General features: G+C 32.3%; 1 protein-coding gene across 1 annotated transcript; it reads right to left on the bottom strand.

The window, feature by feature from the left end:
- Positions 1-565: 565 nt before the first annotated feature.
- Positions 566-5,010, bottom strand: LOC120151224 (phospholipid:diacylglycerol acyltransferase 1-like). The gene is made up of 6 exons (XM_039163742.1): positions 4,532-5,010; positions 2,649-2,871; positions 2,274-2,557; positions 1,848-2,175; positions 1,473-1,732; positions 566-1,361 (listed from the first exon to the last, which is right to left on the bottom strand). Exons 1-6 carry the CDS (start codon positions 4,999-5,001, stop codon positions 884-886), a joined length of 2,043 nt encoding a protein of 680 aa, XP_039019673.1. The 5' UTR covers positions 5,002-5,010; the 3' UTR covers positions 566-883.
- Positions 5,011-15,433: the final 10,423 nt, after the last annotated feature.

Genomic DNA, 15,433 nt, shown 5'->3' with positions numbered 1-15,433 from the left:
GACTCTTTAATATGTTCCAAACTTGTCATTTTTCATTAAAAAAATCGACGAAAATCTGAGTTGGATGTTAACCTGCTGACTAAGATATGATAAAATATAATCCTATAATCTAAAAAAATATCTTATCTCAATAAACATATTAACATTCCAGCTCAAGATATTGTCAATTTTTTAATGGAAAAGGTCATGTTTGGAACATACTAACAGTTGAGTGACTATTTTGTAACTTTTAACAGTCAGGGACTCAATAAAGCAACATCCTATAGTTGAAGGACCATTTTATAACTTTTAGTAGCCAAGGGACTATTTGTGTACTTTACCCTTTTTTAACGTAGTTGGACGATGCCTTAAAAAAGCATTAATGAATAGTAAAATCAAATCAAATTAGAATAAAGAAAATAAAAAAAATTACACCAGATGATAAACTTACAATCTCCAACACATGTACGTGCAAGAAATTATAACCGATAAATGAACTTGGAAACATATTATAACCCAGCCAAGAACATAATGAACTTGGAAGTTGTTTTTTTTTTTTCTCTAAAATGAAAATTAGGAGAACTCATTGAACTAACGATATCGATAAATGACGTCGAATCCGAATTTACATAACCGAGGATTCGTTTCGGTTTAGGGCTTCAAAAGAATGTTTTGATACAATTGATAAGAACAGTTTCTTAGACAGATTATCATGGTTGAAAAAATTTCCAAACCAGTCGAAGCTTAGAAACAAAAATGGTCGGGAAATCGGTTTATGACGATTCGGGAGTCCTTATTGAACTAACAAGATCGATTAGCGCCATCGAATTCGAGTGTACTGAACGGAGGATTCGAAGTGGGAATATAATGCAGCCTGCAGGGTACGGTATGCACCAGTGCAGGCTTATAATTGCAAGTTGATCTTCTCGGACCATTTGGAGATATCGGAATGAACTCGATTCCCTCCCAGTTCCTCGCCCGAAGCTCCGGCCGCGATCCTCATGACATCCTCGATTAAGGCAAAATTTCCCATTATATCGACGTGAGCTCCGCTAAGGGTGCCGCGTCCTTCCCGTAGCTTCGACAGCGGAGAATGACGGTATTCCCGAATATATGTTCGAATTCCTGAAGGATTGAATCTGGTTTTACCATTCCAACCTTTGGCACACATGAAACCGGCACTTATAACCGGTACGGTCTCATCCCCCTCCACGGAATACACACCGTCCTTCAAGCAGGTCGCTTCATCGTCGGTGGATGTATCTATCCGAAACGGAATGTAACACTCGGCAGCAGAAGATAACTTATAAACATATGCTCTTTCGGTCGGTAGACCGACTCCATAGAAAGAAAAGATTTCCATTTCAGGAGCATTTGGCAACCTGCACAGCATAGTGACAGTGAATGTATGTCCACAAATGGCATTAATTAAATCAATTAGCCGAAGAACAAATATCCGATGGAGGAAGGGGACGTAGTTATCGGATTCTCACGTCGTTTCCAGGGGGTTCGACCAATACTTGTGGTGTTTATATTTAGGTTCATCCAAGTTATCGGCGATTCCATACGAGAAATGAGCAGCACCGCGTGCCATCGTTTTCGGTGCAACGAAACGAAGAAGTTCGACAACTGATTCAGCAGTGTAAGCTTTATAATCTGCAACACCTTTGATACTTTCGAACCCCATGCCGTGGTACTCGGTCCACGAATCTCTGCAAGTCTGATTTGCAGCACCATGACCCTTAACAGCACCCTAAACATGAGCATGAAATCAGAGTAAATTCGGACATGGTTTCGAAGAACCGAGTGATATAAATTCGCAGTCCAAATCCGAATCTGTAATCATCAAACACAAGAAAGTAAATTACCCTGAAATCTGTTCTCTCAATACCATAAGAAGGTGCCTCAGCAACATTTTTGCCAAAGGATATTATCCTTCCATAATTTGCACTTCTTGTTTGTGAAACAATACTTTTAACACGAGCTCGATCCATGATCCAGGTGCCGTTTTTCGTTTCTCTTTTCCGGCCACAAGGATAGCCTTCCTCCGGTGACCAATCTAGACCACCCCATATGGTGTTGCCACCTCTCGGTATCATCGACATGGTCGAATCCCAAGAACGGCTCAGCCTCATCACATGTTGCAATGTCTGATGTTGAAATATATAGTTCTCAAGAAATCCAGGTACAATAGCCCTGCATTTTGGTTTCATTTTAGTGCAACTCTAATGAAACATTACCTATATGTATGTGTATATGTCGAACATTCACACCCGAGTTCGAGTGTTACGTACCTGGCAACCGAAACATCCTTGGCTTCAGCCGAGAAAAGCAAGGAAACAGCTTTCGGAACACCAAGAAACGGTGCGGCAATGTTAACCACAGCCTTAATATGCTTAGAACACCAATCGGGTCCGCCGCCTCCGCCCATCGGGGCCGGTTCTTCGACCCACTTCATGAAATGCAGGAAATATAGAGCTCCCATGGAATGTGGAACAATAACAGCCTTTTGTCCCCCGCTAGTAGCTACCATCCGTTCTATATGACTCTTGATGCTGCTCAACGTCCCATCCCGTACCTGATTATCCAAAAGACGATCAATTCACGACGTCCATTTAACTCGCTTCTCGATTACGTTAACAAAAATCGAGTTCTGGAATACGATTTACCTCGGTGTTTTGAAACGAGAGTCTCCAATCGTAGGCAACCATGTACATGGTTTTCTCTTCGTATCCGATGCGTGCTAAGTTGGAAACCAGAGTCGACCACACAAAATAGCCTGAAGCAAAGTCATCGGCACTCATTAGTCCGGACACAGGTCTCACTCGTATACCAATTGGATCCAAACCAGTTTCACTATCCAATGACATGTGCTCAACCCAGCATTGAGGTCTGCATAAAGACATTAGATACGGATATGATTAGATTTTAAGTTGCACTCAACCAATAATGTTATGTTTTTTATAACATTTTCAGTTTCGTCTATTTCATTCCGTTCCTTAATCTTAAATTAAATTGTTGTACAACGTCTCGTTATTTCATACATTTAGAAAATCCCTGGTCACATCTTTACATCTAAGTTCGGGACACGAGTACCGAACATCTATTTTACTCCGACATCTATGTCCGACACGTGTATAGTTTAAGGGAAGTTCCGTTGTACGGCAGTCTAATCTAAGGTTAAGAAACGACAGGGAATGAGCGCAACCGAAAATGTCGTAAAAAACATAACATTCTTGTTGAACGCAACATAAAATATTAACCTTTTAATATTTCTGCTGAATCGAAAATGTTACAAAGAATATGTGCAATAAAAAAATGATAAGAAAAAGTTAGTAACATTTTAAGTTGCGTTCATTCCTGACGTTTCTTAACCTTAAATTAGATTGTCGTCCTTGTTACATTCCCATAGTTTAGTGTATTTTCCTATCATATATATGAAATATATATTATTTTCGTATATATTTAAAAAATATAAAATTATTTACAAAATTCATCTCGAAAAAAAAACCTTACAAAATTAAATTAAAATTCATCGATTTCCTGAGAAGGACTAATTATTATTGTAATTTTTCAAAAAAAAAACATAATTATAAATAAAATCAATATCCATAGAAAGGACTAAAATGAAATAAAAATTGATTAATTTCCAACCCGATCCCGGTCCTTTAGTTAGGTTGTTAGTTTTACCACATCAGATGACCATAAAACCTTAAAAACCAATAATAAATCATAAATAACTGTCGTACTAAATCAATAAACAACCATGAAAGCAGCATTTGAATAAAAAGGACCACTTTCTTCTTCTCAAAACCTCTACATTTATGGTTAAATTATTATTTGGTCCCTTTACAAAAATTTAAGGTTTTTATAATTCAGTTTTATTCTAATTTAATTATTTATAATATTTCAGTTAGTTTAATTAACTGATGGTATTGACGACTGTGTTTAAAATATTGACATTTAAATACAATTTTGACATTTTTAAAAATTGTCTAATAAAAAAAGATTGCTAATTAAATTTAGCGAATTGTTATAAAACTACAATCACTTACTGGTAACTCTGTAAAAAAAAATAGAGGATCACATTAAATTGTAAATATTAAATCACAAGTTTTAATATAGCAAACCTAAATTTACCCAAAAGTAACTCAAAATATTGGGGTAACTACACTAGAGGTCACTTAACTATGGTCAATTGAGCTTTCTAATCAATGAACGTTCATAAGTTACAATATAACCATTAAATTTATCGATCTATTATAAAAATATAATCATTATATTATAATGATTTTGATAAATTCAATGATTGCTTTGTAACATTTCAATGAGAATTTTTAACAATTTGATTAATCTAATAACCATTTTGTAATTTATAAAAGTTTTATAGACAAAAAGAACATTTGAATATAGTTTAATGATCTATTACTAAGTTTACCCAAAGATTATAGCTGCCAAAAAGTAGAAAAAAATATAGGATGTTTAGGGACTCAAAAAAGAAACGTCTTATAGTTGGTGGATCATTTGTGAAATTTACCCAAAAATATGTTACCTCTTGTAAACTTCACTGAAAGTGCCACCCCAAACCCGCTTCCTAAACAATCCTTGAGCACATTTCCGTCCTTCCCAAAGCTCAAGTCCGCCGGTCATCGGTGCCGGAACAAAAACCACCGGATGCTTCACCATCAACCCTTGTTTCCTCATCCTCACGCCAGGCGGGTCCGGCAACGGCCCGGCAATCGCCTCCATCACGTACTCGGGTAACGAAGCCGTCACTGCGCTGTAAAGGAACAAGAAGAACCACCACGTGACGCAAACGCAACCCATCAACCAAAACCACGTGTCCAACCTTGAACCCTTCGCCGGCGGCGGTTCATCGCCGTGCTTGACGGTCTTTAATGGGGTTTTCCTCTTGTTTTCATCGCTGAAACAGCCGTAGCCGCCGGCGATGGTCTCATATGTTTTCTTTTGGGGTTTCGAGTTTTCACTGAAAGGGCATCGTCTTCTTCTAAGCAAAGACATGGCTTTCGATGATTCCCAGGCTATGTTCTAATTTAAAGAAGCTAGCTGATATATATATATATATATATATATTATCGGACTCCTCAGTTGTATACAGGCTTGAATTTCGAGGATCTAAATTCCATTCGATGTTATTATAATAAAATTTAGGGTAAACTATAAAAATAGTCCCTCAATTATAGGATCTACTTTATTAAGCCCTTCGACTATTCGAAGTTACAAAATATCACCCAACTATTCATTATGTTCCAAATTCGTCATTTTTCGTTAAAAAATTGATGATTGTTTAAGTTGAATGTTACCATGATGATTGTGATATGATAGTCGTTTGAGATTATGAGACTATCTTTTATTATATCACAATCAACATGCTAAAGTTTAACTTAGAATATCGTCCATTTTTTAATGAAAACAAGACGAGTTTGAAACTTAATGAATAGTCGAATGACAATTTTATAACTTTTGATAGCCAAGAGACTCAACAAAGCAACATTCTATAGTTAAAGGACCATTTTATAACTTTCAATAGTCGAGGGACTTAATAAAGTAGTACCCTATAGCTAAGGGACTATTTGTGTACTTTATAATAAAATTTAAGGTTAAAGTACATAGTCCCCGACTATATAATGTTACCTTGTTTAGTCCCTCAACTATTTAAAGTTACATAGTCTCATTTGTTATTTTGTTAAGTCATTCGATTATTAAAAGTAAAAAAATTGTCATCCGACTATTCATATATTCTAAACTCATTCTTTTTCGTTAAAATTGATGGTCGTTAGAGCTATACGTTAACCTGTTGATTTGGATATAATAAAATCATATTTAAATGGTGGCTACTAGTACCGTAGTTACTTCCAAGCACTAGCTCAACAACATAATGTAAAAAATAGTCGATCCAAAAAATACAACTTAAAAAAAATATGAGATCCTATTATATCATATCCTAGTCAATAGGTTAACGTCCAACTCACATGACCGTCAATTTTTTAACGAAAATTGACGAGTTTAAAACATATGAATAGTCGAGTGATCATTTTGTAACTTTTAGTTGTCAAATGATTTAACAAAGTAACTCTCTATCGTTCGAGGACCATTTTATAACTTTTAATAACCAAAAGACTCAACAAAATAGTACTTTATAGTCGGGGATCATTCGTATACTTTACCCAAAATTTAATTACGATCCAACCTTATCTTAAAATAAATTTTAATTTAATGTTACTAATTTTTTTCTTCTACATGTGAGTATATTTTTATCGGCACTCAATTAATATTAAAAACATTTGACTTGATGTAACGTGAAGCTTAAAATGCATAAAAAATTATTATTCTCGATTCAGATTCAAGTCAAAATTCATTGGGAATTTAAAAAATTAATATTTGATATAGCACGTTTGTTTATAGGGGAATTTAAAAGGAAAAAAAAACACAGCAAACAGAGTGAAGCAGTAGTGGGAATAGTGGGAAATGAACACGTGAGACGATCTTAATATACGGTTAAAATTTTGTTATCGGTATTATTTTTGTTAATAAAATCGATAAAAAATTTACCTAAAACATTATTATTTTTATTGATTTTATTATTATTAGACGCTTTACCGATTTTAGTAACATATCCGGTAAAGTGCTACCTAAAATATTATTTTTTTACCAACTACTTTTACCAACACCGGTAATTAACAATAATAACAAAACCGGTAGAAATAATAATGTTTTAGGTAATTTTTTTTTATCAATTTTGTTAAAAATAATAATAACAAAACCGATAACACCTTATTTTAACCATATATTAAGGCTGCCGCACCGTAGAACTTTCCGGGAATTAAAAAAACTTGAATTCAGCTCATATTTCAATACGAACACAGAAATATATTAAAATTTAGACTTTATAATTTTAAAAATGTTTATATTATTTTAAAAATATTTAAATAATCAATTAATATATACATTTATTATACATTAATGTATAAGTTACTTTATAATTTCATTTATTTTAATATTAAATTCATAAATCTAAAGTGTTTAACCTTACATTTTAACTTTTAAACACTAAACTTTAAATCATAAAATGTGATTTTAATTATAAACATTCTAATAGATCAAGTCGTAAAATCAAATTTTACCCTATTCGTATATTAAAAAAAATTCATTACATATTTATAATTAATACATATATTCAGGTGGAAACTGAAAAATGTGAAGTGTCCCATTTGAAGAAAGTTAATAGAAATGATCATTTAATTCGAATTTAACGAGTTTTGACTCGAATCGATATGATAAAGTCCAGTGTAATTTTTAATATACTTAGATATAATTGTTATAATATTCTCTCTCTGATTTTTTTTAATTAGATCGTTATTTTATCAAATTCTAAATTAAAACCAATTTAAGTGGAGAGGATATACTTCTTGAATCGAATTGATTCGGGTCGATCGAAAACCCGATCTTTTCGCGGGCCAGGGACGAGAGTGCCTTGAAAGAATGAAACGATGCCGTTTCTGAATGCATCTGGGTCATTGTATTGTAATTAATGCCCAAGATCGCCGGCGAAAGAGATCCACTGTCCTAGAATCACGTGTCTTGGACCAAGTGAACTAATTATTTATTAATCGTTTTTCACGTTATTTATTTAAATATTTAAAATATATATATATTAAAATATAACATAAACAAAATAATATATTAACCTAATTTAATACCTTCATTATTTAAATAATCACATGGTTTGTAATATATTCATAATTGCCCTTACTGCCAACTCATTTATGTACATGAAAAATAGGTCGTGCAAATACGTGGTATGATAGTATTTACCGACAGATTAGCTGATATGCACATCAGCTGTATGATAAAATGACTAGCTGGAACGAAATTGAGGACTCTAACCCCGTGGACTCTACCATTTTTCTTTTAGGGTTTAATATAAAAATAAGTCTCCAATTTATATTTTAAATTAATTTTTTATGCGTACTTTTTTATAAATTGAAAGTTTAAACCTTAAAACGGATCAAAATTGATAGTTTAGGAACTAAACGTGTTAAGTTTTTAACAGCGGGTACTAAAATAAAACAAAACTAATAGTTGGGTATGACTTTAAATAAATTGGGAATTTAGGTACAAAATGGATCAAAATTGATAGGTTAGGTACTAAATATGTACTTTACCCTAGAATTTATTTTAGCGGTTGAAATTAATTTGGGACCCAGTTGGACAAATTAAAAGGGGCCCACCTTGAATAAATCAAGTGCTCCTCAAGTGTGGTGGGATAGTAAAATTGGATACACTTTTGACATTTGTTTGGTGAGTACATAATTCCACTTCAACCTATAGTTAATTTGATTAAAAAAAATTACATGCTATAGTTCGAGACGAGTAAAAATCAATTTGATTCGAAAAACCGAAATAAGTTAAATTTAAATTAGAATCGAGTTATTTTTTTTAAAATCATCCTAAAAAAATTTGTTCAAGTCGAGTTCAACTTATACAATTTGAATATCCAAAAACAATAATAAATTAGTGTATTATGTATACACTTATTGGATCATTGTTGATTTTAAAATTTAACAAATTATCCCTAAAAAAACTCAAAGTAATCTTAATTTAAAAAACACAAAATATCTCCAAAAATTTATAAAAAAAATAAAAAATACGAATTTAGAAAATCGCAACGACAACTGTAGACTATCGCAACGACAACTGTAGACTATCGCAACGCGAACCGGAAAATCGCAACGCGATTTTCAACTATCGCAACGCGAACTGGAAAATCACAACGCGAAATGGAAAATCGCAACGCGATTTTCAATTATCGCAACGCGAAATGCAACGCGAATTTGCGATAGTGGAGATCGCAACACGAATTAGAGATCGCATTGCGATTTTGTTGGTCATTTTCGTAAATCCAAAAAAAGTTGATCAAAATCGTATATTATCTGGGATTTTTGGTCACTGAGGTTATTTTCTCTAATATTTAATTCTCAATAGAGACGAGCACGTGATTTTACGTTAGAAGGTAAATTTCTAAAATTTTAATAAGAAATAAACTTATAAAGTTTCAGGGAATGCAAAAACATATTATTAGTAGAAACTACATAAAAAATCTAAAAATATATGTTAATTTTAAAATTATATATGCTCTTATTTTTTAAAATTTAACTCAAATAAACTTATTTGATTTAATTTAACTCAACTCTTAAAAATTCAATTTTATTAAAATAATTAAATAAAATATGAATGCTAAATATAACACATCGATTCAATTAATTTAAGGGTGGAGTACAATAATGATCCTCTAACTATAGGGTATTGCTTTATTAAGATCATCTACTATTAAAAGTTACAAAATAGTCCTCTAAATATATAGTGTTGCTTTGTTCAATCCCTCGACTTTCAAAAGTTACAAAATGGTCAGACGACTATTCATTATGTTCCAAACTCGTCCTTTTATGCTAAAAAATGGCGATATTCTGAGCTGAACGTTATCTTGTTGACTGTGATATGATAAAATCTAATTACAGAATCTCATAAGATTATCGCATCCAAATCATCATGTTAACGTTCAACTTAGACAACATTCAATTTTTTAATAGAAAAAACGAATTTGGAATATAATGAATAGTCGAATAACCATTTTTTAACTTTTGATAGTCGAGTGACTCAACAAAGCAACACTCTATAGTCATAAGATCATTTTATAACTTTTAATAGTACTAGAATAATTTAATAAAATAATACCTTATAATCGAATATTATTTATATACTTAACCCTCAATTTAATTTTGTTTAGTCAATTTAGTTGGGTGTGTGTATGTAATTGATTGTCTTGATAGTGGTAGGAGCTACCAATCGCCTCAATGTGGTAAGCGGACGATTAATTTCTTCCCATTCGTACAAGAATAGTTTAGGTTAGATAGGATATTGTCGGTTTCACATTGTCCATCTTTATGCGAATTAAAGTGGGCATACACATATTAATTATTAATTTTTTTCATATAAAATAGATATAATTATAATTTTAAGGTGAACACCCATAATAAAATAAGCATTAAATATAAAAAAAACACGGAGTCTATCTTGGTTTTTCCAACTTTTATTTTTATTTGTACGAACCAAGTGACTTCTGTAGTAAATGAATTGCTGTTATTCTTTGAGGACCTAAGTTCGAGCATTATAAATGTAAAGGGTGTGACCGTTCAATGTTAAGATATTAAGAGTTATTTTTGAAAATACTGCTTTATAAATTAGCTGACCCTATTCCCATATGTAATGGGGTAAAGGGGGAGGTAGAGTAGTAGGCTGCCCCTAACGCCAGGTAGAGGGCAGCTTCCGTGGAAGAGATCCGTTATGAATTGCCCTCCGTTATGAAAATACTGCTTTATATTTACCCTGTATTAATAAAAAATTTATTTTTATTTTGATATTTTATTGTTAAGTTTAAATGAAATATATTTATTCAATTCAAAATTATTTTAATCTTAATTTGACACTTGTCGGACGGGTATTGATTATTGCTACCTTTGCATGGTACTATTAATCACATGCCAATTTGTTGATATTCTCTTGGCAGATTGGCACGTGGCGTGCGTTCACGTGCCTTGGTTGGTAGGACCGTAGGAGTGTTCATACCAAGCCAGCGTTAACATTTTTTTTTCCTCTTGAGTAAATATCGATAGGGTAAAGTGTAAAAATGATCATTCGGCTATATAATATTATTTTATTAAGTTTCACAATTATTAAAAGTTATAAAATGATCCTCTAACTATAGAGTGTTGCTTTGTTGAGTCATTTGACTATTAAAAGTTATAAAATGATCATCTGACTATTCATTATATTCCAGACTTGTCCTTTTTCGACGGTTGTCTAAGTTGTATGCTAACATGATGATTGAGATATTATAATTGTTTGAGATCATATTTTATCATATCACATTCAGTATGTTAACATTCAGCTCAAAATACCGTTATTTTTTTTAAAAAAATAAGATGAGTTTGAAACACGATGAATAGTCGACTGATCATTTTGTAACTTCTAATAGTCAATAGACACAACAAATAAACATTCTATAGTCAGAGAATCATTTTATAACTTTTAATAGTCGATGAACTTAATAAAGTAACATCCTATAGTCGGGAAATCATTTGTGTACTACTAATTAACCAATAAGAATTTGAAATTGTTGAAGTTCATTATGAAGGTAAACCTTCCAATCCAACTTATTTTGTTTACAATGTCAATATTCAAACTTCGAAAAAATGTCAGAATTTAAACATATGATATTATTTAATAAATCTAAAATATCTTCACAATAGGCTAATTGATAATTAGTTCAACTTTAATTTAATATGGTTAATTATATAAAAATAATTTGATTAATGGTAAACGTTTTTTAAAAAAATAATTTGATTACAAATTAATCAAATCGATTTCACAAAATTGATTGATTTATTTGAATTTAGTTAAAAATTGATATTACGGCTAATAGTGCTATAAAGGCCCCTCCATTATATCTCGGATTGTGTGCCTTTCTTCTTTAAAAAAGAATAAAATAATTCGTTCGTTCTAATTTTCAATAAGTGGTTTAGTGTTTTATATACAAATTATAGTAATAAATTTAACTCCCAATCTTTACACCTTTATTCAATTTGGCCCTTACTCTTTTATTTACATGCATGACGTATGATGAAAAAGTAAGACTTCAAGCTCCAAATAAAATAATAGTGACAAACTAAATAAAAACGTAAAAAATGGAGATTAAATTTATTAGGATAAATTACTCATTTAGTACCTAAATTATCAATTTTGATCTGTTTTAGTATATAAACTTTCATTTTTTGCAAAACCATACATAATGTTTAGTTTTTGTTTCATTTTAGTACCTCAATGTTAAAAACTTAACGCACTTTAGTACTTAAACTATCAATTTTGGTACGTTTTAGTATCCAAAATTTCAAATTTTTCAAAAATTGATGTTAAATTTTGAATAAATGTACTAAAATGAAACAAAAATTAAACTTTAGATATGTTTTGTACCCTAATTTTGTCCGGGTAGTTCAAGTTAACTGAGGATGATCGAAGACTTATTTGATGGCCTTTGTACATTGATGACATATTAATTCAAATGAAATTGTTGACACAAATGGGAAGTTTGAAGATCGATTTGAATTTAGGGTTTTAAGCAATAAATTATTCGGGCTTAGGGACCATTCATGTTTATCCATTTCTTTATCATTACCCATACACATTTTGGAAATTGGGACCAAATAAAAAAAACAAATGGATATTAAGAGTCCTTGTACAATTGTCCATTTACATAACCCAAGACCAAACTTCACCCATTAAACAATACGAGCCCATTTACTTTAGCCCAATACCCAAACAATATCCCCAATTAACCCTAAAACCCAACAACCCATTACTTTGTGATTTGGCTACCAAAAACCCTAAGGGTGCGTTTGGTTCACGGAATGTAAGATTACCAGTGGGAATAAAAGATTACCAGGGAATAGGATTACTGGGAATGTTGTATTTTGTGTTTGGTTGGTTTAGCAGGAATGTAAGATTACCGTGTTTGATTAAAGGAATAAAAGATTATTGGAATGTATATTTGACCAAATTGTCCTTATTATATATTTGTATAATATTACAAATTGTAAAATATTTATATATTTTCTTTAAAAAATTAAATTCATAATATTTATATAATTTTTTTACAAAATTAAAAATATAAAAAAGGTTTAATGAAATGGTAAAAAAAATTTAACCCCTGAACTTCATATAAAATTATAGATTTTTTTTTTTGTAAATCTAAAATAATTTAAGTATAAATTTGTAATTTAACTTTTGTAGAATTTTTATTATTCAATGACAGAAGAATGATATTTTTGAAAAAAAATAAAATTTTAAGGGCATTTTAGTCCAAAACGCTGGTAATGTTACAATACCTAAGGGAAGAGAGGTAATGACATTCCCGGTAATATACCCCAAAAAAATTTATTATTGGTAATAAAACATTACCAGTAATGAGATTCCCGGTCAACCAAACATGGGAATGTGGGATTCCCATCCCATGGGAATCCCACAATCCTTGAACCAAACACCCCCTAAGTGTTCGTTTGGTTCAGTAAAAATAAAATATTACCGGGTAAATTACTTGAACCAAACGCCCCTGATAGTTGAAGATAGCACCCGCAGTTAATGCCCCCATCTTCAAGTGCCTCCTCTCTATACCCAACACTGAATCATCCCATGCCAAGCCAGCAAGGGAGAATTCCAGAAGCCTTCATCACCAGCAAAGGCCATTCATACACAATCATCATCTTAACGAGAGAGCCCTTTTGCACAGTGTTCCTCTCACTCGAGTGCCTCTTCCAGCAGCAACGGGTTTTCAGCAAGCACCCAACTGGTCCCCTGCTCCACGCCAGTCTCCATCAAAGCAAGGATTATACCCGTGGTCCCCCAACGCCTCCATGAATGCCCTTTCCACACATCTCAGCAATACGCGAGTGGTCCTCTCTTTAACAGAATCAAAGGAAAACAAATTGTAATTTGCTTTATTCGATTTTGGCAATGTAATATGGGTTCTATAAAAACCTTTAAAACGATTGTAGAGGAGGTACCTCCTTATTTTTTCTCTCTCGAAAAGTTTGTAAGGGTCTCTTCTTCCCCTTCGATTGAACAACAGAAATAAAATGCAAAGCAATTCCATTTTCCAGCAACAAAATACCAAACATTTTATTATTATTATTTATTATTTTATTCGACCCAAGTAAGGATTTTTTTCATTCGCACCAAGCCATATAAAACTAAAAAGAGGAGAAATGAGAAATAAAAAGGAATAAGCTTGAAGGGTTTTACCTCTTGGTCGAAGCTCTAACCGGCGATGGGAGCCTCCAATGACGAATCCCAACTGTGAGGAGGCTCGTCGTGCCCCTGGGAGCGACATACTTCAAACTCGGTCCAATCCAACAGTGGACGATGGAGTTTGAAGTGTGGGAAGCCAAGACGTTCTCAGTCATTTTCGTGGGCCAAATTTGAATGGAAGCCCTAACTGTTAAATATGTGGAAATTGAAAGTTAGACGAACCAAAAATTTATTAATTGCGTATATTATGCTAACATTTAATTCATATTTTAATTGAACAATCCGGATCAACTGATCGGAACAGTGACTCAGAGGTCATACATGTTTGAGCTCCAATCTGTGTTTCCTATTCACTAACGAGCACTAAAGCAAAACGGGAAGTCAATAATAGCTACTTGGTGCAATGAAATGCCATCTACAGAGTCTCAATCTGTAACATTCCTCTTTCAATTCAAAGCTAATCAAATCAAAAACCAAAACGCTACCCTGAAAATACAATGCAAAAAAGATGAATCGCATAAAACGGAGGAGCATAAACAACCGAGAGGTTTTCAATCGGAATATGAAAAACAGTAAGCGAGTAGAAACGTTAATTTAGGAGAGCTTACGTCATGTTGCGGAGTGCCGGCATTGATGCGTTGAATCCATAGAGAACGCATGTCCGGCGATCTCTGTAGGAATACAACAAGGCATTCTCGACCCTCTCTCTTGCGATTCTTGTACAGTTCTTTGCCCGTCCCCTGAATCCCTTCGCCAACTTCAGTATCTCCTTCTTGTTCATTTTTTTTTCACTCGCTCTTTAATCTCCTTCTGCTGTTTGTACATAAATTCTCGTGGATGGAACCCTATAGCAAATGGGGTGAAGATGGACTATATAAAGTTTGAGATTTAGCTGGGAAATTGGTAAATATAATTTGGATATTTCAGTATGGCTGGGTACCCATTTCGATTAAGAAGTATAATTAATGAAAATTCAAAAATATTATTTTAATAAAAAATCAAGAAATTTAGTTAATTATTTTTTAAAAATAGAAGACTTTTGATACTCTTAACATTCTTATGAATAATTTGTTATATTAGTGATATTATTGTGAGAAAAAGTCTGATATGCAGGCCTGTACATAACCGAGGAATAGATGATATATTTATGTTCGCTCATTTAACTTAAACTGAACAAATAAACGAACGCAGATAGCTAAACGAATGGATTTTATTGTTCGTGTTTGTTCATTAAGGAATTTCACTTGTTTGTGTTTGTTTATGTTCGTTCGTTAAAATGATAAACGAACACAAACAAATAAATGTAAACGAAACACAAACGAACAAGCATAAACGAACTTAAACGGATACAAACGAACGAACATAAAATTAATTATGTGTTTATATTTGAGAAGATTTTTTTTTCTTTCTGAATAATTGTAGATTTTTAATTTTTTAAAAAATTAGTTGGGTGTTTTTTCATTTGGATTTAAAATTATTTGAATTTTAAAATATTAATAGATTTAAAGTTAAATTTATTAGGTTTTACTATTTTAAACAAATCGGAATTCAGCAACTGAATATAAACGAACAT

Source organism: Hibiscus syriacus, unplaced genomic scaffold (genome assembly GCF_006381635.1).
Source record: "Hibiscus syriacus cultivar Baekdansim isolate YM2019G1 unplaced genomic scaffold, ASM638163v2 tig00111036_pilon, whole genome shotgun sequence".
Taxonomy (NCBI): domain Eukaryota; kingdom Viridiplantae; phylum Streptophyta; class Magnoliopsida; order Malvales; family Malvaceae; genus Hibiscus; species Hibiscus syriacus.
The sequence above is the reverse complement of the archived record's forward strand: the minus strand, read 5'-3'. Positions and strand labels throughout refer to the sequence as shown.

Coding starts and splice junctions, on each gene's coding strand:
- LOC120151224 (XM_039163742.1), bottom strand. CDS start 5,001: ATGTCTTTGCTTAGAAGAAGACGATGCCCTTTCAGTGAAAACTCGAAA. Junction 1,733..1,847: donor TTGAGAGAACAGATTTCAGG/GTAATTTACTTT, acceptor GCTCATGTTTAG/GGTGCTGTTAAGGGTCATGG. Junction 1,362..1,472: donor TCGAACCCCCTGGAAACGAC/GTGAGAATCCGA, acceptor TATGCTGTGCAG/GTTGCCAAATGCTCCTGAAA.